Below are 26,518 nucleotides of genomic sequence, written 5' to 3'. Positions count from 1 at the left end.
CCACACTGGCTACTCAAAGTTATACATAAAACATAAAAGATATACCAGTGTCAGGATAAAAGGTAAGAAGAAAGCAAACGAAGAAGCCAATGACTACATTGTTGAAGACAAAATGCACGCTCCCACTTGAAATCTCTACGAAACTCAGCACACTTGCTTCTGTGCTTCCCCAGACAGCAATTACCAGCTCTGTAAGTACTGCTTACTTTGCAGTGTCAGCACCACTTGTAATAAGAGTGTTGATTAGCAGCTCATGGCCGTACCGAGCTGCTATATGCAAAGGGGTGTTTCCATTCTTATCTTCACAGTCAATTACAGCTCCTATGATAAAGGACATAGTGTCAGACACTAGATTATATAGAGATTGGTCAACACTGTAAGATGCAATGTAATAAAATGTTGCTTAAGTATAAACTAATGGATATAGCAATTCTAATTAATTTCATTTAAAGCATATTTACTTGGGGTTATCAACTGCAAATTTAAAGCAGTTTTGTGAATTGAGAATAGGACTTAAACATATTTTAAACTAGCAGAAAGAGTTCTAGGGTGCAATGAGTCTAAAGACCACTATGTGAATACACTGCTTTAGAGCAGTACTTAAGAGCTATCCCATGTTTCATAGCGTCGGCTGCTCATACACAGTACTCTACAACTCTCTGGGTCAGGGATCTATTATTACTGTTGCTGTTGATGTCGTCATCATCATCATCATCATCATCATCATCATCATTATTATTATTATTTCCCCTTGCAGAACTCGAGGAACAAAAAACAAAGGGGTTCTTGAGGAGATGGTTCAGTGGGTCAAATTACTGCTACTAAACATGAGTAACAGAATTCATGTAAAGTTGGGTATGGTAGCACCTGTCTGTAAGTCAAATGCCCAAATGATGAGTTAGGAGGTAGGAATAAAAGACAGCCAGTCTGCAGCTAACATCATAAAATTCTATCTTAAACAAGGTAGAAGGAAAGGATTAACATCTGTAGCTGTCCTCTGATCCCTACATGTACACTATAGCATCTGTATGCTTTTCTTTCACTCTCTTTCTCAAACACATTAACCAAATATATACACATAAAAGATTGTGTTGTTTTTCTGTTTTGTTTTTTTTCGTGACAGGGCTTCTCTATGTAGCTTCGGAATGCATCCTGGAACTTGCTCTGTAGTTGGGGCTGGTCTTGAACTCACAGAAATCTGCCTGTCTCTTCTTCCTGAGTGCTGGGATTAAGAGTTTGCATCACCACCACTCAGCAGAACTTTTTTTTTTTTAAATGCTAACAACGGGCTGGAGAAATGGCTAATTGGTTAAGAGTATAAGATACTGTTTCCAGAGAGTTGGGTTCACTTCCCAGCACCAATATCAAAGTTTACAACTGTCTGTAATGAGAGTTCAGGGAACCTGACCCCTTTCTTCTGGTCACCATGTGCTTCACATGCATGTGGTGCAGAGATAGACATCCAGGCAAATATTCATGTACATAAAATAAAAAGAAACAAAATCTTACAGAGAACAATAAAACCTTTAATAAAAATTATATATTAAGGACTACTAACAAACACTCCTTTAGAACATGGTCTAAGAAACACAGATTTACATTAATAGCCATAAAAAATACTAAAAAGTTTAATGTACCTAGATATAATTCAAACACAAGAGAATAAAGTGCAGAGATTAAACTAAAACCTTAAAAAGAGTTCATTTCAAAGCATTCAAACAGGAAAAAATGAAAAAAAAAACCAAATCACATATTAAAAATATACATAAAAAGGTAGTTTTCCAATTAGCAATAATGAAAAGGTCGACACTAATTGCTGTAGAAATAGAATTCATAGATGGACAAGATGGTGTTATGTGGTAAAAGGATTATTAATTCAAGGCCAGCCAAAACTATATGCAGGGAGCCTTCTACCTTCCTATCTACTCAAAAAAGAAATAAAATCAATAATTCAGAAGAATAGAAGTAACTATGAATAATATATTCATGTTATTTTAACCATTTTAAGAGATTTAAAATAAATTTTAACAGTATCTACACTGCTATGGTAATTCCACAGTGCCATTCACTATGTAGATTAAAAATAGAAACCAAAAAACTACATTGAAGAAATAAAAGAAACAAACAGAAATACTTTTTACCACTCTGGATAATGGTTTGTGATCTGGAGAATCTACCGTGGAGAGCAGTCATGTGTAGTGGGGTTTTCCCATCTTTACTCTGAAATAATAACAAAAAATTGTTTACTATGCTGTACCAGGATGTGCATTCTTCAGTTGTAATTTAGATATCTTCTTATATAAATTTGATTAATGTTACTCAAGAATTATGTTTTCCAGAGGTTAAACTACCTTTTCAAAGTATGAATTGGCTTTTTCATTTTAATGTAAATCAAATCAAAAACACACAAAACTCCCCATGATTACTATTTATACAAATCCTGTATGGCACTGTAAAGTATAATCTCAGCATTCCTATTTCTGCAGGTCAGAAAATTAAAACACAGGATATTAAACGATTCAACCAAGTGCACCATAACCTCAAGTGGTAGAGTCAGAATGGGCTTCCCAAGTTTAACATTCAAACGTTCACCCTGCATCAATGCTTTCCTTTAGTCACTATTAGTCATCTAAAAAAACCCAATGTCTTAATTTTTTTATAATTACTTGTAATCAATATTGTTAGCTATTTTCTTGAATTGTTTAAGATAATCAGGCTGGCTGGCTGTACATTTCTATTTTAGAAGGATTTCTAATTTAGAAGAAATTCAAAATGAGAAAAGCAATGCCTGGCTGATGTGATATTTTCTTCCTAGTTAAATGATATCTTTTCATGTCTAAAATCTTGCGAGTTAAACAGTACAAAGGAAAGAAGCTGTTTTGTGCTCTAATCCTTTAGTACCATGCAGTATGCCTTCTATACATATACTGTAACAAATGTTCCAAGTTTATATTAATTCTGTAAAACCTTTCCTGCTATATGGACACAAATAGTTATCAAAGTGTGTGATTGTATAATTTTGCTACCTTGTTTTGGGAGAGGAATCTTATGTTACCTAAAATTCACTACATATCCCAGAATGGTTTGAACTTGTTATCCTCCATCGCAGCCTCCCGAGAGCTTGGATTATACGGATGCACTACAATGCCCAGCTCATTTTGTTAATTTTATGATTTTTTTTGAAGCATAAACCATCTAGTAACCTTAAGGGATTTCTAATAATCTGGAGGCACTGGAAGAAAAGATGAGAAAGTATGTACGCATTGGGACTCCAGAACCACAGCAACATCAATAAATCTTAGCTCTGACTCTCATAACAAGAACTGGGACAAGTTCCCTAACTTTCTTGAGTCTTTATTTCCTCAACTGAAAATGAGGATAATATTATCTATATCTTAGGTACGCCGCACAGTCAAAATATAACAACCTCTGAAAACCACTTGCATATCATACCTATAACTTGCTATTTTTCCCTTAATTAGTAGGACAAAAGGCACAAAGCTATCTAACAGAAGCATTCTGGTTTCATGTTTTCAAAAATATTCACGATGTGGCAAATTTCAACTCAAGTGTTGATATTTAGCCATTTTTCTGGAGACAAAAAGCAAAAAAAAATGTATAATGTAAACAGCATCCATAATACAGTGAAATTAGAAAGATATGACTTCAGATAACATTTTTAAGTATTACAAACATATTTTAGGTAAAATTTTGAAATAGTTCTTATATGCCAGTCATTTACTCCTCACAACCCTATGAGAAAGATACTATTATTTTCAGGCCAGTGAGTTGGACTACTGGGAAAAGGACCTTCCTGCCAAGTCTGATGAGTTGAGTTTGCTCTCTAGACACGCATAATAAAAGGAGAACCCAATCCTGCAAGCTGTCCTTTAACCTCCACATGCATGAACGCACATATACATACATACCTTAAGTGCATACATACAAAATTTATATAAAAATGTAAATTTTTTTAAGTGAGGAAACATACAGTCTAAGATTAAAGAATTTCACTGTCTCCTAGCTAATAAGAGCCGTCCCTCTATAAGCTAATACAAAACATTAATTAGAATACTTTTACTTTCTACATACTGATTATAGAAAGTATTATAAATATACAAGGAAAAAGAGATTAAGATTAGCAGTTGAAAAATACAGCTTAATAACAGTAAGCACATTGATTTCTCTCTAAATTGGAGAAAATATGGCGATTCTTTCAGTGTAGCACGAATAATAAAAACCCAGAGCCATATATTGTGGTTCCACCTGAAGATCAGAAAAGCAAAGCAGTCAATAACTAGAGAGACCTTTAACCTCTACCCAATCTTCAGACCAAAAGGGCAAGATCCTGTTTTCCCAAATCCTCAAACTCTACACTCCAGTGAGTTCCTGTCACTTCCCCTTTATATTTCACCATACTAGTGCTGGGATTAAAAGTGTGTGACTCTCAAACACTGAGATTAATGATGTGAACCACCATCACCTGGATCTGTTTCTGGATCGATCTTGTATAGCTCAGGGTGGTCTTAAATTCACAGATGTCCACCTACCTTTGTCTCCTGAGTCCTGGGATTAAAGGTGTGTGCTACCACTTCCTGACTCGTATGGCTGACTATAGTGGATGCTTTGCCCTCTGATCTTTAGGTAAGGTTTATTTATTAAAACACAAATCATATACCAATGTAGTTCCCCTTTTTTGTCTAAAATAAAAAGTCTCTAATACAAGAAAAACTATACACAATAAGTACAATAAATATATACAATATATAAGGTAATAAATACATCAGCAATGTCTAGTCCATTTGTATTCGACAAATTCAGGGGAAAAATACTCCATTATTTGGGGAAATACTACATTATCTATGCCATCTTGGTGAGTCCAAAGTCTTGTACCTAATTTACTTTCTATCTTAATTTGCTTTCTGCATCTGGTAAACAAGAAAAACTGTAACTATTTAGTCTTTAACTCTCTCAGAGACCAAGAAATAAATATTCTTTACTGAGTAAGCAGATTAATATACAAAACAACTATTTCTACATATTGCAAATCGGTAATTATGTTAGGAAGTTCTTTAAAATCCCTTAGAATCACATGTAATTCTGACTTTTATAAGGGCTTTGATCCATTTACTTAAATTTTCTGACTTATAACCTGCCTTTCCTGATTTATTTGCGTCAGTATAGAATATAGAGACTCTAGTTATTGGTGTGTCCAGTACAATGCGAGTAAGGATCCAGCTAGTTTTCTTTATATGTTGAATTCTCTTGCTTTTTAGGACAGTTGTTAATCTCTCCCCCAAAATTACTACAAGCTCTTTGCCAGGGTTTACTTTCTTCCCACAATTTGTCAATTTCATCATTATTAAAAGGTGCTATTATTTCTGTTGGGTTCATTCCTGCTAATTGACAAAAGTATCAATTTTCGTTTTAGAATTAGCTCAGAGACCTTTTCCTCATAAGTTGTTAATTTTTTATTCAGTTTATGTGGTGAAAAGATCTATTCTAAGAGAGTATTTTCCCTCTGCATTAAAATTCCTGTAGGGGGCTATTTGGAGGGTAATATGACCAAAATGCAGTTAAGATTTGAATCCACAGGATCCACGTGACTTCTGTAATTTTTCTTCAATCAAAGCCATTTTTTTTTCTCAGCTTAAGCTGATAATTCCCTGGACTATTTAAGTCCTTGTCACCATCTAAGTTTTTGTTTAAATTAATCAGTTTATCATGTTTTATTCCAATAGTGCAACGTAGATGGGAAATGTCTCCTAGCAATCTTTGGAAGTCATTAAGAATCTGCAATTGATCTCTCCTAATTTGTACCTTTTGAAGTCTAATTTTGTAATCCTATTTTATAGCCTAAATAAAATCTCTTCTATGTATTTTTTTCAGAAGCAATTTGTATTCACTAAAAAAGCATTTTTGTTTTACTTCTTCAAACATTCCTTCTAAAGTATCTACATTTGACTCATACGGTAAAATGTTATCCATGTAAAGGTAAACTATAAATTCAGAAAATTGCTAACATATCATTTCCAATGGCTGAATTACAAAATACTGGCACAGGGTAGGGCTATTTAAGATTCCCTGTGAGAGAATCTTCCATTGATATTTCTTAGCAAGCTGAGAACTATCTGTCTTTTTCTTGGAAAGATATAGTGAAGAAACAATTTTTAAATCAACAACTCTAAGAGGCCATCCATTAGGCAGCAGAGAAGGAAAAGGAATTCCAGACTGTAGAGAATCCATTGGCTGAATCACCTTATTAACAGTTCTTAGATCTGTTACTATTCTCCATTTTCCAGGTTTCTTTTAAAAAACAAATACAAGAGAATTCCAAAGGCTGGTTGGTTCTTCATTATGTTGAGTGTTTAGTTGCTCCTGTACAAGTTGTTCTACAGCCTGCAGTTTCTGTGTTGTTAAAGGCCACTGCTTAACCCATACAGGTTTGTCTGTCAACTACTTTAAAGGTAGGGCTGTTGGTGCCTTTGAATGGTCATCAGCTGTTGTACCCTGTTCTTGTACAACCTGAATGGTTGGTCACTGATCTTTACAATATCTTGTAGTATTTTCCCCAGAAACATATAGTATGTTTCTAAGATGGGGGAATGGTCATTTGAATATTTCATTGCTGTAATAAATCACATTCCTACAAATTCATTTCTATGTTAGCCATATATGGTTTTAATATTTCTCTCTGTTCTTCTGGTCCTATATAGTCAACCTGTCTTGCGTTCTGCTTTATGTGACATAAAGTTTCAATTCCCAAAAACTGAACATTTACATCCTGAAAAGGCCAATTTAGATGCCAAGATACTGATGAAATTATTGTTACATGTACATTTGTGTTTCCCAGACATTCAACGACAATGTCATTTATTCGTATTTTTATTTTGGTCTTTGTTCGTTTATAGAAGTTTGCCACCAGGCGGTGGTGGCCCATGCCTTTAATCCCAGCACTCAGGAGGCAGAGGCAGGCGAATCTCTGTGAGTTCGAGGCCAGCCTGGTCTACAAGGGCTAGTTCCAGGACAGGCACCAAAGCTACAGAGAAACCTTGTCTCGAACAAACAAACAAACAAACAAAAAAAAAAAAAAAAAAGAAAAAGGAAAAAGAAATTTGCCAAAATACCCGCTTTATGGATTTTCCTGATTTTTAAATTTTCTCTTCTATACCTGTTCTATTATCCAAAGCAGTATGGTTTCTTACAATAGGCATTAGGTTCTTTAATTACTCTGTGAAGGAGCTTCCTCTACAACGACAGGAAACAACTGAACCGGATTTAGTACAGGGACCTGAAAGAGGCCCCTCATGGAGTTTCCCAGTGGCAAAGGGAAGCATATTCCGAATATGCTTGCTGACCCTTGTTGTCAAATCCCTTTTTGTCATTAGTCCAATGCCTGCCTTTGCCACATCATCCCCATAATCCAGAACGGAGAGGCTTTCTAAATGGATCATGCTTAGAAAAAAAAAAACAAAAAAGAAAACAACCACCATTGTTTCTAGGAATGTCCTGTTTTCAATCCCTTTTAAGGTGACTTTGTTTGTCACAATTTAAACACTTGAAATTTCGGTTTTTCTTCAAAACCTCTGGAAATCACCTCTCCGGTATCAACATGGCCATAAGACTAAATATTAAGTGTATCTTGGATTCATACCTCCAAAGGTGCTGACCTTGCCTTTAATGGCATAATTATCCTTTTGCATTGAGAATTAGCATTTTTCAAAAGCCAGAGGTTCAATTACTAATTGTGTAGCTTCTAAATTGGGCATCATTCTATTTACTACTGATATCAGTATTTGTAAGAAATCCATGAAGGTTTCCTTTGGGCCCTGTATGACTTTAGTAAATGATTCATAAACACATCACAGAGATTTAAAAAAAAACAAAACTAGATTTACATGGAGAAACTCTTGTTTCGAAAAGCAAACAAACAAAAACTAGATTTAATCTTTGCCTCTGAGGTCCATTAAGATAAACTGAAAGATTTTATCTTTGGGGAAAAAAACAATTCTCCTTACAACAAAAATTCTGTTATTTTTCTGGGCTTGGTAAGAATTCAAGATAAAATGATCACCTGGGTGTGGTGGTGAACACCTTAAACTCAGTACTCCTAGAGGCAGGGCAGTCTGAAGTGTCAAGGTCAGCCTGGTCTACACAGCAAGCTCTAGGCCAGTCAGGTAAGACACTGAGACCTTTTCTCAAACAAAACAATGAAAACCCGAAAACTGTCATATACATTTTATTTAAACTAATTAAAGAATGTTACTAAGTGACTTGTGCCAGAGGCCATTATCATTTAATACGGCAGATGGCATTTAATATTCAGGTGTTAGTAGTCCACCAGAAGTTCAGTTCTAGCAAGGCTTATGAAAATATAGTCTTTTACTTACGCTATGACTTCTATTGTTGCTGCTACATGCTCTTCTCTGATATCTGATGTATTTATATGTGGGGAGTCCTCACTACCCGTATTGTGGTGTGCTTATCTCATGATTACATCTCTATCTACTGGGCATTTTTATCTGTGGATTGTCAAGAAGGTAACTCCTCCTTAGCTGCATTGTTTAGTTGATATTTATAATGTTAGCTTATACAGAGTTTTGATGAATAAAAGTGAATACAAAGAAATACTACCCAAGTCAGGGGTTATAAATTCCCACTAAGAGCTGTCTTGTATTACAGTTTAGCTTGACATTAAGAAAACAGCTGGGGACATGAATCTGGGACCTCCAAGAGAGTAGGCAAAAACCAGAGACCTCTGCAGATCCAGGGTGCTAATCAGAAACCCTCAAAGGAGTAGGCCTGAGCCAGGACTCTACCAGAGCAGGCCCAAGGCAGCAACCTCAGCAGACAGAGCCCCAAGCAAGCCTTCTCGGTGGGAGCAGGCACTAATGAGCCCCAGTATTACAGAGCAAACCTCAAGACCACTGAGAGACCTCCAGGAACATGGAGTGACTAATGAGGTGACGGGAACCATGGCCCTGACTGTACCACCAGGAGCAACCATCAGAGCCTTGGATCTACTGGCACCTGGAAGATTGATCACCACAGTCACAGACAGCCCCAAATACATCAATCAGAGGAAAAGATGGATAGAAAAGGTAAGAACACATACAATACCACAAAAAGGAACACAACACCAGTAAAAACTAGTGACCCTACAACAGTAAGACTTGAACAGTCAAATATAGATGAAGCAGAAGAAAATGACCTAAAAAATAACTTTAGGAGAATGTTTGAGGCCCCTAAAGAGGAAATGAAAAATTCCCACAAAGAAATAGAGGGTGAGACAAGCAAAAAATGGAAGACATTAACAAACCCTTTAAAGAAGACATCAGCAAACCCCTTAAAGAAAATCAAGAAAAAGCAATCAAACATATGAAAGAAACTATTCAAGACTAGAAAACTGAAATAGTGACAATAAAGAAAACACAAGCAAAGGGAATTATAGAAACAGAAGTCATGAAAAAATGATCAGAAACCACAAATGCAAACATAAACAGCAGAATACAAGAGATGGAAGAGAAAAACTCAAGAGCTGAAGATATAACAGAGGAAATAGACTCATCAAAGGAAACATTAAATCTAACAAAAGCTTAACACAAACTATCCAGGAAATATGGGACACCATGAAAAGACCAAACATAAGAATAATAGGTAGAAGAAGGAGAACAAGTTCAACTCGAAACCACAGAAAATATGCTTAACAAAATCATAGAGAAAAGTTTCCCAAACTAAAGAATCAAAAACCAAAAACAAAGGCCAAGTAGCAGAAAGGCAGACCTATAATAATTATATAAGAATTACACCTGACTTCTCAATGGAAACAATGAAAGCCAGAAGTTCCTGGTCAAGCGTTATGCAGACATTAAGAGACCATGGCTGACAGCCCAGACTACTATACCCAGCAAAACTTTCAATCACCATAGAAGAACAAAACAAGATATTCCATGACAGAACCAGATTTAACCAATACCTAGCCACAAGCCCAGCCCTACACAAAGTATTAGAAGGAAAACTCCAACCCAAGGAGGTTGGCTACACCAACAAAAAAATAGATGATCTCACAGCAGCAAATCCCAAAAAAGGGAAAAACACACAAAATAACATCACCAACAACAAAAACTAAATTAACAGGAGATAGGAATCAATGGTCATTAATATCCCTTAATATAAATGAACTCAAATCACCTACATAAAAAGACACAGACTAATAGACTGCATAAACAGAATCCATCCTTCTGCTGCATACAAGAAACATACTTCAACCTCAAAGACTGATACCACCTCAGAGTAAAGGGATGGGAAAAAAAATTGCCAATCCAATGGACCTAAGAAAAAGCTGGTGTAACTATCCTAATATCTAATCAAACAGACTTCAAACTAAAATCAATCAAAAGAGACAAAGGAGGACATTTCATATGAGTCACAGGAAATATACATCAAGAGTAAATCTCAATACTGAACATCTATGCTCCAAATACAAGGGCACCATCATATGTTAAAAAAAAAAAACACTTGTAAAGTTTAAATCCCACATTAAATCCCACACACTAATAGTGGGAGACTTTAACACTCCCCTCTTACCACTGGACAGGTCTTGTCAGACAGAAAATAAACAGAGAAATGACAGAACTAACAGATGTTATGACTCAAATGGAATTAACAGACATTTACAGAACATTCCTTCCAAACATAAAAGAATATACCTTCTTCTCAGCATCTCATGGAACATTCTCAAAAACTAAACATATACTAGGTAACAAAACAAACCTCAACAGATACAAAAAAAGAATGGGAATAACCCCATGTATCTGATCAGATCACCATGGTTTAAAACTAGAAGTCAACAGCAATACTAATTCCAGAAAGCCCACAAACACATGGAAATTAAACAATGCTCACCTGAATCATCAATGGGTCAAGGAATAAATAAAGAGAGAAAATAAAGACTTCCTAAAATTCAATGAAAATTGACCATACATCATACCCAAATTTATGGGACACAATGAAAGCAGTGTTAAGGAGAGTTCATAGAACTAAATGTCTATATAAAAAAAAGCTGGAAAAATCCCACACTAGTGAATTAACAGAACAGTTGATAACTTTAGAAGAAAAAGAAGCAAACTCACCCAGGAGAACTAGACGGTAGTAAATTAAATTGAGAGGTGAAATCAACAAAATAGAAACGAAGAAAATACAAATAATCAATGAGTCAAAGAGTTGGCTCTTTGAGAAAAATCAAAATAGACAAACCTTTATCCAAACTAACCAAAAGGAAGAGAGAGAATATCCAAATTAACAAAATCAGAAATGAAAAGGGGGACAAAACAACAGGCATGAAGGAAATACAGAGAATCATCAGATCATATTCAAAAACCTATACTCAACAATATTGGAAAACTTAAAAGAAATAGACAACTTTCTGGATAAATATCAATTACCAAAATTAAATCAAGCCCAGATAAGCAAATTAAATAGATCTATAACTGTTAAAGAAATAGAAACAGTTATCAAAAGTCTCTCAAACAAAAAAACCCCAGGACAAACAAAAAAATCTGGTTTCAGCTCAGAATTCTACAAGATTTTCAAAGAACTAATACCAACACTCCTCAAACTGTTCCTCACAATAGAAACAGAAGGAACACTGCCAAACTCTTTTTATGACACTACAATTATCCTGATAACAAAATCACACAAAGATATTACTAAGAAAGAAAATTACAGACCAATCTCACTCATGAACACTGATGCAAAAATAATAAGATACTGGCAAATCCAATCCAAGAAAACATCAGAATCATCATCTACCGTGATCAAGTTGGCTTCATTCCAGAGATGTAGGGATGGTTCAACAACTGAAAATCTGTCAATGTAACCCATCATATAAACAAACTAAAAAATAAAAACCACACGATCATCTCATTAGATGCTGAAAACGCTTTCAACAAAATACAGCATCCCTTCATGATAAAGGTCTTGGAGAGAGAGGAAATACAAGGAACAAACCTAAGCATAATAAAAACAATCTAACAGCCAACATCAAACTAAATGAAGAGAAACTCAAAGTGATCCCCCTGAAATCAGGTACAAGACAAGGTTGTCCACTCTCTCCACATCTATTCAATATAGTTCTTGAGGTCCTAGAGCAGTAAGACAAGAGGAGAATAAAAGGGTACAAATTGGAAAAGAAGTCAAACTCTCACTATTTGCTGATGATATGATAGTCTACATAAGTGACCCCAAAAATTCTACCAAGGAGCTTCCACAACTCATGAACACTTCTAGTAATGTAGCAGGAAACAAGATTAACTCAAAAAACAAAAAAAATCAGCAGCCCTCCTTTATACAGATGAAAAATAGGCTGAAAAAGAAATCAGAGAAACATCACCCTTCACAATAGCCACAAATAGCATAAAATATCTCGGAGTATCTCTAACCAAACAAGTGAAAGACCTGTATGACAAAAAGTTTCAATCTTTGAAGAAAGAAATTGAAGACACCAGAAAATGGGAAGATCTCCCATGCTCTTGGGTAGGCAGAATTAATATAGTAAAAATAGCAATCTTACCAAAAGCAATCTACAGATTCAACGCAATGTCCAGCAAAATTCTTCACAGACCTTGAATGAACAGTACTCAACTTCATATGGAAAAGCAAAAAAACCAGGACAGCCAAAACAATCCTGTACAATAAATGAACTTCTGGATGTGTCACAATCCCTGACGTCAAACTCTACTACAGAGCTACAGTACTGAAAACAGTCTGGTATTGGCATAAAAAAGACAGGAGGACCAATGGAACCGAATAGAAGACCCGAATATTAATCCACACACTTTCAAACACCTGATTTTTGACAAAGAAGCAAAAAATATCAAATGGAAAAAAGAAAGCATATTTAACAAGTGGTGCTGGCATAACTGGATATCAACATGTAGAAGAATGAAAATAGAACCATATCTATCACCATGCACAAAACTCATGTCCAAATGGATCAAACACATCAACATAAAGTCAGTCACACTTAACCTCATAGAAAAGAAAATGGGAAATACACTTGAATGCATTGGCACAGGAGACCAACAGCACTGACACTGAGAGAAACAATAAATGGGACCTCCTTAAACTGAAAAGCTTCTGTAAAGCAAAGGACCAGGTCAACAAGACAAAATGACAGCCTACAGAATGGGAAAAGATCTTCACTAACCCCACATCAAACAGAGGTCTGATCTCCAAAATATACAAAGAAGTCAAGAAATTGGACACCAAAAGATCACATAATCCAATACAAAAAGGGAGTACATACCTAAACAGAGAACTCTCAACAGAGGAATCTAAAATGGCTGAAAGACACTTAAGGAAATGTTCAACATCCTTAGTCATCAGAGAAATGCAAAATCAAAACAATGACCAAGATCAAAAACATTGATGACAACTTATGCTGGAGTGGTTGTGGGGAAAAGGGAACACTTCTGCATTGCTGATGTGAATGCAAGCTGGTACAATCCCTTTGGATGTCAGAGTGGCGATTTCTTAGAAAATTAGGAAACAATTTTCCTCAAGACCCAGTAATACCACTTTCCACTTTTAGGTATATATCCAAAGGATGCTCAATTGTGCCACAAGAACATGTGCTCAATTATGTTCATAGCAGCTTTATTTGTCATACCAGAACCTGGAAATATCCTAAATGCCCCTCAACCGAAGAATGATTAAGGAAAATGTGATACATTTACACAATGGAGTATTACACAGCAGAAAAAAAATAATGACATCTTGAATTTTGCAGGAAAATGGATGGAGCTAGAAAACATTATTTTGGGTGAGGTAACCCAGACACAGAAAGACAATTATTACATGTACTCAACTCAAAGGCGGTTTTTAAACATAAAGCAAAGAAAGCCAGCCTACAAACCACAATCCCAGAGAACTTAGACAACAATGAGGACACTAAGAGAGACTTATAGAGATCTAATCTACATGGGAAGTAGAAAGTAGAAAATGATAAGATCTCCTGAGTAAATTGGGAGCATGGGGACCTTGGGGGAGAGTTGAAGGGGGAAGGAAAAAGGGAGGGAGGCGAGCACAGAAAAATGTAGAGCTCAATAAATATCAATAAACAAAACTGAAAAAAAGAGTAAAGACAGAGCTAAAATGAGAGATAGAATTGAGAAAGCAGAGAATGTAACACTGTAACATCCAGAGAGAAGGCAACGTGAGAGAATAAAGGAATCCAACAGAATAGGTGTGAATGTGTCATTTTTTTAAAAAAAAATCCCTCAGAGAGAAAAAGGTTTTAACTTCATAATGCAGTGAATTTTTCCTTTCAGCCCTACCTGTAGCCCAGAAGCTGGTTCTTCTTAGGCTGCCACAGACTTGAGAATTGAAAACATACATATACATGCATACATGTATGTTTTCTTCTTAACTGAGACAGGGTATTGCTATATACCTCACAGTGGCCTCAAAATCACCATCCCTTAGCTCCCAAGTGTTAGGATGATAGTGTGTGCCATTATACTTAACTTTAAATGTATAAATTTTGCACATGTTTTTGTGAATGTGTATGCATGGAAGCCAAAGAACAACATGTGTTTGTTCCTTAAGAGCCACCCATTTTGTTTTTTAAGAGAGGGTTTAACATTGGCCTAGAGACCCCGCGCCTGCTAGCTGGCTGCTTTCTTGAGTATTTCTACATTCCCTAGAGGTGAATTCTTTAAAAACATAGCCTAGAGGCTTGAGAGATGGCTCAGCAACTAAGTGCTTGATGGTCCCAGTTTGAATCCTAGCAACCACATGGTGACTCACAATTGTAATTCCAGTTCCAGCGGATCTGACTCCTACTCCTGGCCTCCATGGGTACAAGGCGTATATGCAAGTAAAATATCCATATATATATAAAGTAGTAAGATAATTTAAAAGATATTAAAAAGGACAGCTTAGCCTGAAGCGTAATAGAGGCTCTTAGTGATACTTTCTGGTCTTCCTTCCTTGAGTGTGAAGTAAATAAATTTGTCTCAGTTGAAAGAGAAGAGAATGAACTAACCCCCTCTAGACTCAATGGTGCTTCACTTCTCTTGTGTAGGTTAGTATTCTAAAGCTAGGAAAGGCAGTGCTCATGTACACCATGTTCAAAAGGAGCTAAAATTCTCCATAAATATTATTTTTAAGCTTATAAATTTCTACTAATCCTACAAGATTCAAATTTGATTGTGGTTTTCTTCATTAAACAAAGTACTTGATAAACCCTATCTTAAGTGATAAACTGATGAATGAATACAGGAAGAAACAGTGAAAAGACATCTTTAACAATGTAAAACAATTATATACTATGAAATAATAATGCTTGAAATATTGGTTATCGGTGTTTCTCATGGAATTACACAGTGAAAATAAATTTATTTTGACTCCTGAATTTTAACATATTTCTAAAATGCTTACTCCTGAAAACAATTATGGACAAATAGCCAAATGACTATTCTTTATGCGTAAAAAAGATAACGTTTTATCCTAACACTATGAAAAATTTTATAACAAAAATTTCAGAAATGAGAACAATTTCAAAACAGTACACAGCATGAACATTCACATACATATCTGAATTCTATCACATTTAACTCTGTATTTTTCATCACATTATTGATACAATTATTTGATGCTTTAGCATTAGTCACAGCTGTCATCACAATGTGACAATCAGGGTATATCATTCAACATTCAACACCTTCTAACACAAAGTTATTGTTTCCTTCTAACAGGACGCTGGCACATTACGAAGCGCACTAGTCTTAAGAACCCTGGCGATATCCCACAAGTGGGTATCTACATTACACAATGTCTTTCAAGAACAAAGCAGCACTGTTACCCTGTAAGGTCTCCTCATGCCCCTTGCCCAGGCGATCCTTCCTTCCCATGGGCAACAACTGATCTGTTATTTTCCCTCTGACTATAAATTCTGGAACTCCAAATAAGCAGAATTCTGTCTGTTCTAGAATCTTGCACAGATGGAAAATGTATTAAATTCTTTATCTGATTCAGCATAGTATTTTAGAGATTTATCTTTTATTGGAGGGGGTAGTAGAAGAGATAGGGTCTCAACTGTGTAGTTCTGCTGGCCTCAACACAGAGATTTGCCTACCTCTACCTTCAGAAACCTGGATTAAAGGTGTACACCACCATGTCTGGCCTTATTCATGTTCTTAAGTTTACCAGAATGTCTTTTTAATTCTGGATGGTCTTTGTTATGAAAATTGTTTTAGACAGTTAACTTAGTACCAAAAGTGTGGATTCTCATTTTCTTTCATACCTTCATATTGACATCGGCCCCATTGCTAACCAGGAGTTCTAAACACAGTGCTCCATGTGTTGATGCAGCAGCAAAGTGCAAAGGTGTGAAACCTTTTTCATTCTTCTGATTTACATTAGCACCACAGTCTATGAGCTCATTCACAACAACATCTTGTCCATTATAACAAGCTACATGAAGAGGTGTGTTTCCATAGGCATTTGGTTCGTTCATCTATAGGAAAAAAATGTGAATGTTAAATAACTTTTCCATTACTACTATAAGCTATTTTAAATTATTAGTTAAAAAAGGGATAAATACAAAGATGAGGTTTATAATGTTAAGGTTCTTTTACCATAATAAACACAACAGTAAACAATTTAGTGTTCAATGGGTTACACACACTTAGAGAATGTGCTTCACACATACAATGTTAAATTCTTCCACAAGAGTTATTTTAAGAAAATAAAAACAACGTATTTTCAAGTCTTTGAGCTAAGGGAGAATTTATTATAAATGCGAGCAGAAACAAGAATGCTTCCTTCATCTATTTTTCACTCTTTTAAGGCCACTAAGCTAATTGGTTAAAACAAAGCTACAGTACTACTGAACAACAATGAAACTTTTACTCATTTCGTACTTTTCAGGATCCTACTCAACAGTATGTCTGGGTGTTTTGCAACTTCTTCTATTTCCCACATTTCAACATCTTTCTTCCTTGTTTTTCAGCACAGGGTTTCTCACAGTCCTCAGCTAATGCAGCTCCATAGCCCTGTCATGTCTGGTCTAACTAGAATCACACTAACTTTATTGCTTCCCTCTCTTTCCACTGTCCTTTCTCCTTATCCACTACTTTGAAAAGCCAGTTAAGTTTGATCAACATGTCCCTACATACAATAAGAGTAAATGATATTGGGGAAAAGATGGTGGCACAGACCTATAACCCAAGCACTTGGAAGCTGAGACTGGAGGATTCCAAATTTTAGGTCAACTTGGGCTATAAAATGAGACTGTTCCCAAAACAAAATAAGAATAAATAAAATAAGAAGTAAAGGACATGCATTTAAATAATGGCATATAAAAGCTACATGTATTCTTATTCAGGAATCAAATATATACTAAGAAAACAATATTCTCTCCTAATCAGAATGGTATCATTATATAGTGTTTATAGTAGTCAATATGTATATTTGGTTAATAAGTATGTTGTCTTCCTTCCTTTTGTCAGTATCCCATAATGTGATCTGCTACAGTCATTTAAATAAAGGTAGAATTACCACTCAGAAAACTGACAATAACAGAGCTATCTAGTCTGCTGGTTCCTAGAAAACTGGAAGAAACAGAGCTACAGGACCTGAAATGTGATGGAAAAGAAAAGCTTTGGGCAAATTTGGGAATGGGTTTTAACTCTTTATATATTTTGACTAATTACCTATTGTATTGGTTAGTTTTATGTTAACTTGACACATCTGTGTATCTGAGGAGGGAAACTCAATCAAGAAACTGACTCCGTAAGATCAGGTGTAGACAAACCTATAGGGCATTTTTCTTAATTAATGATTGATGCAGAGGGCCCAGCCCACTGTGAGTTGTGCCATTCTTGGGAAGGTGGTCCTTGGTGCTACAGAAAGAGAGTTGAACAAGCTATAAGGAGTAAGCCAGTAAGCAACAATCCTCTAGGTCTCTGAATTAACTCCTGACTTCAGGTTCCTGCCCTGACTTCCTTCAATAATGAACAGTGATGTGGAAGCATAAACCACATAAACCGTTTCCTCCCCAAGTTGCTTTTGGTCACGGTGTTTCAGCATAGACAATAGTAACCCTAACTAAGACACATATGTTGATCATATCAGGATACTAGATAATTAAAGGGTTGGAAAGATTTGGTAAAAAGACAAAGATATTACTGTTGTCTTTCAAACCCAATTTCTGACAATATAGTAAAAACAAAGACTACATTAATTTATACTGCTCAATCTATATACCTACATCAACTCCAAGATCTAGAAGGTACTTGACTACACTGATCATTCCACTAGAGGCTGCTGCATGAAGAGGTGTGTAAGACTTCTTATCCTTGCATGTCACTTCAGCTCCATGAGATACAAGTAATTTCACTACTTCGATGTGACCTGAAAATACATTTACAAAAACAAGCAAACAAACTCAAACAGATCAGTACATAGAAATTATTAAACATATCATGAATACCTTTTAAGAAATGTAAAATAGCATATTAATGCATGATGAGTAATAATTCATGCTGTAATTCAAGAGAATTGAAAAAAATCTAAGAAACTAGAATAATTTTGACAAAAGTTGGTAGAGAGAACAACTAAAAACATTACAATTCACTATTTTATCTAGTGTTACCCTTGACTCGATCTTGTTCTGCTACCCAAAGTTAACTTAACATCTTTCTTTCTCTTTTGTGATGTCTTCCGTCATGTCACGACATGACACAGCAGGAAGGAAGACACTTACCAGATGACAGAACCTTTACCTTGGATTTCTAAAGCACCAAAATTTGAAGGAAATGAAATTCTGCTCAGGATAAATTACCCAATCTCAAGGTATTTTATATATATATATATATATATATATATATATAGTATTATAGTAATACAAGGTAAATCAAAAATGTGCTGCTAACTCCAAAACACAGAATACCTTATAATTAAGTTTATCAAGGACATTTGAACCAAGCTATGCCCAGACCAAGATTCATACACTTAACTATTTTAGAAGCTCAACTTCAAGCAAGTCACAAAATTATTCTGGCTTTCATTTCATAAAAATAACTGTGAAGTCAAATCTAAATTATATTTCATTGTTTCTGCAGACCTTTACAACACAAAATGTTCTCTTTAAAATCGTACTCTGTTTTAAACTGTCCCAATGAATAACTGACAATAAAATATCAAGGAAAGCCTTTAAAACTTAAGTATATAAAACTCCACATAGAACAACAGACTTTAGGATGAAACAGAACTCCCTTCTGGCTATTTTACCTTTAACACACAAAAAAATTTCCTTACATATGAAGAGGGACATATTTTTGGTAGTAAACACTACATTTTTAGGTTTTGGAAACCAAAATAATATATGTGACCAAAATGGTACCCTAAACATGGGAGTGTACTTATAATCCCAGTGCTGGGGAAGTAGAAACAGGCAAGCTCTTAGGCTTCTGGTCAGTCTAATATAACCCTAGGTCCCAGTTAGAGGCCCTGACTTGGAAAATAAGGCAGATAGCTCCTGGGAAATGACACTGGAAGTTGACCTGACACATATGCACAGGTGTCATGTACAAATAAATGAAGACCACACACACACACACACACACACACACACACACACACACACACGTACACACAGTGCTTAGATCATAATAGGTTTAGTTTTCTTGCATGCAAGGCAAACACAGTGTCATTTCAGTTATACCTCCAGTTTAATAAGATGCTTCTCAATCCATCTACACAACTTATTAATAACCCAATAAAAAGAATGGATATTCTTCTTACTAAAAGAATGAGCTTTTAGTAAATACCCATCTTAAGTTAAATATCCCAGGCCATCATCTTAGATGTCTCTTGTTTTATTCAGTTTTTATAGTCTAAATCCAGTGTACTGTTGTAGTAAACCTCTCTTACAGGTTCTCTTACGTGTTCTAAAGTATAACTTACTTTAGATAACTTACTTTAGATAGAACAGGTAAAGTAAGTTATACTTTAGAAAAATTGCATAAATGCCAAAACCAAAATGCATTATTTCCCCCAAATATATTGTTAAAAGTCAATTTAAAAAGTACATACCCATATATGCCGCCCAGTGGATGGCACGTCTATCTTTCTTATCAAAAGCATTAATATTGGCACCTCTGGACAGAAGTAGTTTGACCATCTGGAATAAAATTAAATATTTTCATTGAGATTCACAAGAAGAATTGTTTATAAATGTGCTTTGTTTTAACTTCATTTCTTTGGTACTGAATGGCTGTAGTTGTAGAAAGGAAATAAAATATTAAAGGCCATTTAATGTAATATGATAACATGAGAGGGAGTTCACTGTGTTACTGAAATTAGGCCGCAGCCTCTTTTAAGATGCCACTTTGCAATTCAATATTTTATGAACATCTAAGTAAGTACAAACCGTGAAAGTCTAAAGCTGGAATACTTAAAAAGAAGTTGTATCGCTATTTATAGCCTAAAGTGTTATTACAATGTAAAGAACTGTCTCGTACCAGTAATGTCTGAAATTTAATTTTATTCCTCATGGTAGATCCGCTATGTTTAAATAAAATTATTAGTCTATTTTCAAATGTTATATTTCAAATTCAATATTTATAGTCTATTATAATATAATGAATCAATAGTAATATTATAATATTTTTAACTGTTTCTCCATTTTGTGATCTATGCTACAGTTGATGCAAGGATTTGGCACATTAAAATGAGAAGAACAATGAAGCCACTAGGCTTCCAGTTGCAAGATCTTGGGAATGCTACTCTAAAATTTTGTGGTTTTGTGCCTGCACACTGAAGGACTAGGATCTGGGTACACTCGAGTGCAACTTGTTTCAGCTGCTTGGAAGAGGCTAAGGTAGGAGGATAGCCTAGCGTTAAGGAGTGTGGAACATAGTAATATCTCACCTTTAATTAAGAAAGGGAAGTGAAGACAGTAGAAAAACAGTGCAAAACGAAAGAAAAAACAAGAAAGAAGGAAGGTAGGTGAGGATGGGGGGTATGTGTAAGATTGGACAAAGTTCTAACTCTGGTTCAACTAGGTTTGCCAATGATAGACGAAAGCATAACTACTCTAAGTGTAGTATATACCTGTTTGTGTGTGTGTGCTAGTGTATGCTTGTGCATGCGGAGATCAGAGGCTGATATTGGGTGTTGTCCTCCATCATGGTCCACTTATTATTTATTACTATTATTTTGAGACAGGGTTTCTCTGTGTGGCCTTGGTTGTCTTGTAACTCATTCTGTAGACCAGGTTGGCCTCGAACTCTAGAGATCTGCCTGCTTCTGCTTCCCTGAGTGCTGTAATCAAAGGCAATGCACCACTACTGCCCAGCATGCTAATCATTCTTCTTTTTCTTTCTTCCTTTTTTATCTTTTTTCTTTTGGAGACAGGGTCTCACACCTTCCTTTTTTTTTATCTTTTTTCTTTTGGAGACAGGGTCTCACACTTAAAAGTTTACCAATTTGGGTAGGCAGACTGACCGACAAGTCTGAGAGATCTGACTGGGATCACAGGTGTGCACCACCACAGCCTGCTCTCTGAGTGCTAGGGAGCTGTCCTCACGCTTGCACAGAAAGTGCTTAGGAACTGAGTCAGCTCCTCAGTCCTGCCGTGACTAATTTTCTTTTTTTAAAAGATTTATTATTTATTATGCATACAGTGTTCAGTCTGCATGTATGCCTGCATGACAGAAGCGGGCACGAGATCTCATTATAGATGGATGTGAGCCACCACGTGGTTGCTGGGAACTGCACTCAGGACCTCTGGAAGAAAAACCAGTGTGCTCTTAACTGCTGAGCTATCTCTCCAGCCCAACTAATTTTTTTAATCTGTTTTCTTTTGATGGTTCTGTCACTAAGGAATTATCTTAATAATGAAATAAAAGAAAGCATGGTTTCACCACTGCCTTTCTTTGCTATTATCCTTCCTTCTGAAAGAACAATGAAATTGTTGTCTCCCTGAACTTTCTTGACAATGATAGAACATCTCTTATGTTTATCCTAGAGCTGACAGTGCTGTCATTTTAGGCCATTATGAAATTCTAGTGTATGTGTATTAAGTACTAAATACATTGTTAAATTTGAAAACACTTATATTACTGGAAAAGAAAAGCTAGGATATTTTGTTTGCTTTTCCTATGAAGTGAATGAATTAAAAGGGGGCAAATTCATTAATAATCAAAGGCTGGAAAAAAGACATAAGTTTCTCATTGAATGCCTTACCTCACCATGCCCACTGAAGGCTGCATGATGTAATGCAGTCCTCCCTGCTCGATCTGATACATTGACATTGCTCAGAAGCGGTACCAAAGACTCAGCACACTTTACAGCTTTATTAGCAGCAGCTATATGTAACGGGGTCTGCCAATTCTTATCTCGAGCATTAACATCAGCAGAATGCTTCAAAAGTATCTGTACTGCTTCCTAAAATATAAACAAGAGGCGTGAATACTTTTAGGAATTTATAAAGACGTACACACAGTGAGAAAATAAAAGTTCTGAAAGAATCCACTAGAAGTAATGACAATATAAGAAAGTATTTTTAATTGAATGATAGTACTTAGAGCCATAAAAAGATGCATCCTGGTAACAAATGTTCACATTTCTCACTAAGGCGCAACACTCTATTAAAAGGCACAAGTAAAAAAAAAGAAATGCATGTGTTTCATTAAGTGTTCATCTGGCTTCTTATTAGCAAAATACATTAGCATATACATTGCATAGCTTTAATAATATGTATTATTTTAATACTAAATATAAAAACTTAAAAAGACATTTTTTTATGTCTCAAAAAATTATGCACTACATTTTACCAAGTGGAAAAAAAATCACTAGGCCTGGTTCATTAAATTAGTACAGAAAAGGTTTTTATTCCAATGCTATTTAACAGGAATGTTACTAATGAAGCAACTTAAGAATTACTGTCCCCAAAAATTCATCTCCTTAGAAGTGCATGGGATCCTTACACTATCACTTTTATAAAGCAGATGTTTGCCAGGATTCCTAGGACTTTATCATGTCACTGGCATTAAAAAATATAATCATAATTAAACAGCAAAATTGTGTCCTTACAGTGATAACCCTATCTTTGTAGGTAAGTATAAAATCACATAGGAAATGAAAAGCAGCAGAACTAGAACAGAATCTCAGTACTATGACCTTTTAAAAATAATTAAAACTTTATTGTTGAGAACTTGCAAATAAAAAAAAAATCATACAATGAAGACAGTCAGAGCCAAAAATCATGTGAATTTCTACAATTAGAGTCATTCTGAAGCAGAAGAACTTCAGCTGTGGGTCTTACTTTCAATATCAATTATTACTTTATGCATTTACTCTACCATACCCCCACTCCAAATCCATGAGTTAAAACTAGAAAAACAATGAGCTTTATATTCTTTCATATAAGTGTCTTATACCTATGTCCCACCCTTCCTCATCACCTAATATTTTCCCTTTCTTGTTTTTTTTACATGTTATACTATATATACATATAATTGCTTGCTTATATACATTGTATATGAATACATATAAACTATAGACCAGAGTTCACATGAGAAAAAATATGCAGTATTTTTCCTTTCTGAAATTGTGTGACCTCAATTATTATTCTAAGTTCATCATTTTTCTTCAAATTGTGATTTCATTTTTCTTTAAAGCTGAATAGTATTCCATTTGTACAAGATCTTAATAGTCATTCATTTCTTGATGAGCAACTAGGTTCATTTAGTTTTTTGCTACAGTGACTAAAGCAGCAATAAACATGGGAGTGCAAATATTTCTGTGGATGGTAAGAAATAATAAAGATTAGGGGATAAATTAAAGAACTATCAAAATAACAACATACAAAAACAACCAGGGTTGGTTCTTAGCTGAAAAGAGTGTCATTACAACAGAGCAGCAAAATACAGAACATTACGAGGGACTATTATGAAAAACTATATTCTAAATATAACTCTGGATAATCCAAAAGAAATAGATTTTTTTAAATGTACTAACACCCAAAAAATTAAACTTAGAAGGTATCAATAATGAAAAAAGGCTCATTACAAGTAATGAGACTGAAGTCATAGTCAAAGGCCTCACTCCCATCAAAGAAAGTCCAGAGCTAGATGATTCAATGCTGCACTCCATCAAACTTCCAAGATCTCATCCCAATTCTTCTTAATTTGTTCCACAAAACAGACGAAGGAGCATTATCAAATTCATCCTATGAAGTATTATTCTTATGTCAAAACCACGTAAAAACACAAGAAAAACGATAAGAAAACTACTGACTAGTTTCTTTAATGAACACAGACTCAAAAACTCCCAGTCAAAAAACTTGCAAATAGAATTCAGGAACACATTAAGGACATTATATATTATGACCAAGTGGGCTTTATCCCAGAAAGGCAACGTTGGTTCACATATATACACTAATAAATATAATACATCATATAAATGAATTTATGGACAAAACCCACATAATCATTATCATTTTTGATTAAAAAGGCCGCTCACAAAATACATTATACTTTCATAAGAAAGTCTTGAAGATATTAGGAATAGATGGAATATACTTCAAAATAATAGAGTATATACAACAAAGCTATAACATACATTATAGTAAACAGAGACAAACAGAAAGCATTTCCTCTAAGACATAAAAATGCCCACTCTCCTATGTCTTATTTAATACAGTATCAAAGTCTTAGCTATAGCAAAAGAAAGACACAGAAGATGGATAAAAATAAGAAAGGAAGAAGTCAAATCATTTTTATTTGTAGATGGCATGATCCTTGACTTAAAAGACCCTATGTAATTTACTAGAAAGTCCTGTGATCTAATAAACACAGCAAAGCTGCAGAATACAAAAACCAACATAAAAAATACCCCAGTGGACTTCATATTTTCCAACAAAGTACTCTCATAGAAATAAATTATAAAAATATTTCATTCAAAATAACTCCAAAAAAACGTGAAGTATTTAGGAACATAACCCAATCAAAGAGTGAACAGACCTCTATACAACAAAAACTTCAAGACAATGAAAAAGGAAATCACAGAAGGTACCAGATAATGGAAAAACCTTCCATACTCTTGGATTGTAGAATTAATATTGTGGAAATGGCTGTATTACAAAAAGAATATAGATTTAGTACAATTACCTATAAAAAATCTATCGAATGTTATATTTAACAGATCACACAAATCAGTAAGTGTACTGTCACACTTAATATATTTAGAAAAAGAAAACAATAAATCATATGGAACCACAAAAAACTACAAATACCCAAAGTAACCCTAAGGATTATGAATACTGTTGGGGGTATGATAATACCTGATCCCAAACTATACTATCAGTATAGTAATAAAGACAGTCTAATACTGGCATAAAAACAGGAAGATCAACAGAAAAGAGGACTCAGAAATAAAAGACAAAGCCATGTCCACTTAATTTTGACAATAAGCACATATTTGAAAGAATGATAGCTTATTCAAAAAAATGGTGTTCTCAAAATTGGGTATCTATCTGGTAGAATGAAATCAGATTAATTTTTCACTTTGCCAAAAAAATAAATTTGTAAATGGATCAAATTCCTTAATTTAAAACCTGAAACACTCAAACAAATAAAACAGAAAATACTCAAGATACTAGGCTCAGCAAGAATTTTCTGAATAAACACTATCAGCACAGTAACTAGCCTTAAGTATCAACAAATCAGACTTTATGAAGATTTAACTTACAGCAACAGAAACTATCAACAGAGGAAATAGCACAGGATAGGAGAAAACCTCTTCAGCTACATGTCACGCAAGGAGTCAACATCCAGAATTTACAAATAACTCAAGAAATTAAAAACCATGGAAATAAAACTGCCAATCAACAAATGGATAAGTTAACTGAGCAGTTAAAAGAGACACAAACAGTCAATGACTGATTTAAAAAAGTATTCAATATCTCGAACCATCAGGGAAATACAAATTAAAACTACTGTTACCCTATTCAGAATGGCTTATCATCGAGAAATCTAACAACAGAGGCTGGAGAGGCGGCTCAGAGGTTAGAGTATTTTGCTGCTCTTGGGTTTGGTTCCGAGCACCCACCCATATGGCAGCTTACAATCATCTGGAACTCCAGTTCCAGGGACCAAGGGCTCTTATCTGGACTCTGCAGGTAAAACACTCAAGACACATAAAGCCAAAGTAAATAAATCTAAATAAGTAAATCAGACAGTGCTGGAAACATTACTAGAAAACTATTTTATGTAAAACCATTCTATGTGATTTTGAAAAAAAAAATGTAATGTTAGCAAGCTGTGTTAAGGAGCTAGTCACAAGGGAGCTAACCCAGATAGGAGCCAAGCCTAAGACAGATTCTCTGATAAGTTAATGAATCAGCCCTAAGCTGTGAGCCCTGGAAGTGCAAAGCTACCACCAACTGGATCGGCACAAAACTGGAGGTGGCCACAGATCTTACTGTGCTCTCTGACACAAAGCTCCC

At 35.0% G+C, this 26,518-nt stretch overlaps 1 protein-coding gene across 2 annotated transcripts in view; it reads right to left on the bottom strand.

Moving 5' to 3' along the window:
* Ankrd28 (ankyrin repeat domain 28) overlaps positions 1-26,518 on the bottom strand; it is a 146,403-nt gene that overhangs the window by 35,301 nt on the left and 84,584 nt on the right. For both annotated transcript variants that reach the window (XM_085687823.2, XM_048420787.3), the window contains exons 5-10: positions 22,255-22,455; positions 20,101-20,188; positions 18,275-18,417; positions 16,307-16,519; positions 2,142-2,220; positions 207-321 (exon numbers count right to left, since the gene is read on the bottom strand). In XM_085687823.2, coding sequence (XP_085543949.1) covers positions 207-321; positions 2,142-2,220; positions 16,307-16,519; positions 18,275-18,417; positions 20,101-20,188; positions 22,255-22,455 — 839 coding nt within the window. The remainder of the gene's footprint in view (positions 1-206; positions 322-2,141; positions 2,221-16,306; positions 16,520-18,274; positions 18,418-20,100; positions 20,189-22,254; positions 22,456-26,518) is intronic.

The sequence above is a fragment of the Myodes glareolus genome, chromosome 5 (assembly GCF_982192425.1).
Source record: "Myodes glareolus chromosome 5, mMyoGla1.1, whole genome shotgun sequence".
In the NCBI taxonomy this organism is placed as follows: Eukaryota; Metazoa; Chordata; class Mammalia; order Rodentia; family Cricetidae; genus Myodes; species Myodes glareolus.
Note: the sequence above shows the minus strand (reverse complement) of the source record. Positions and strands in the feature narration are given on the sequence as shown.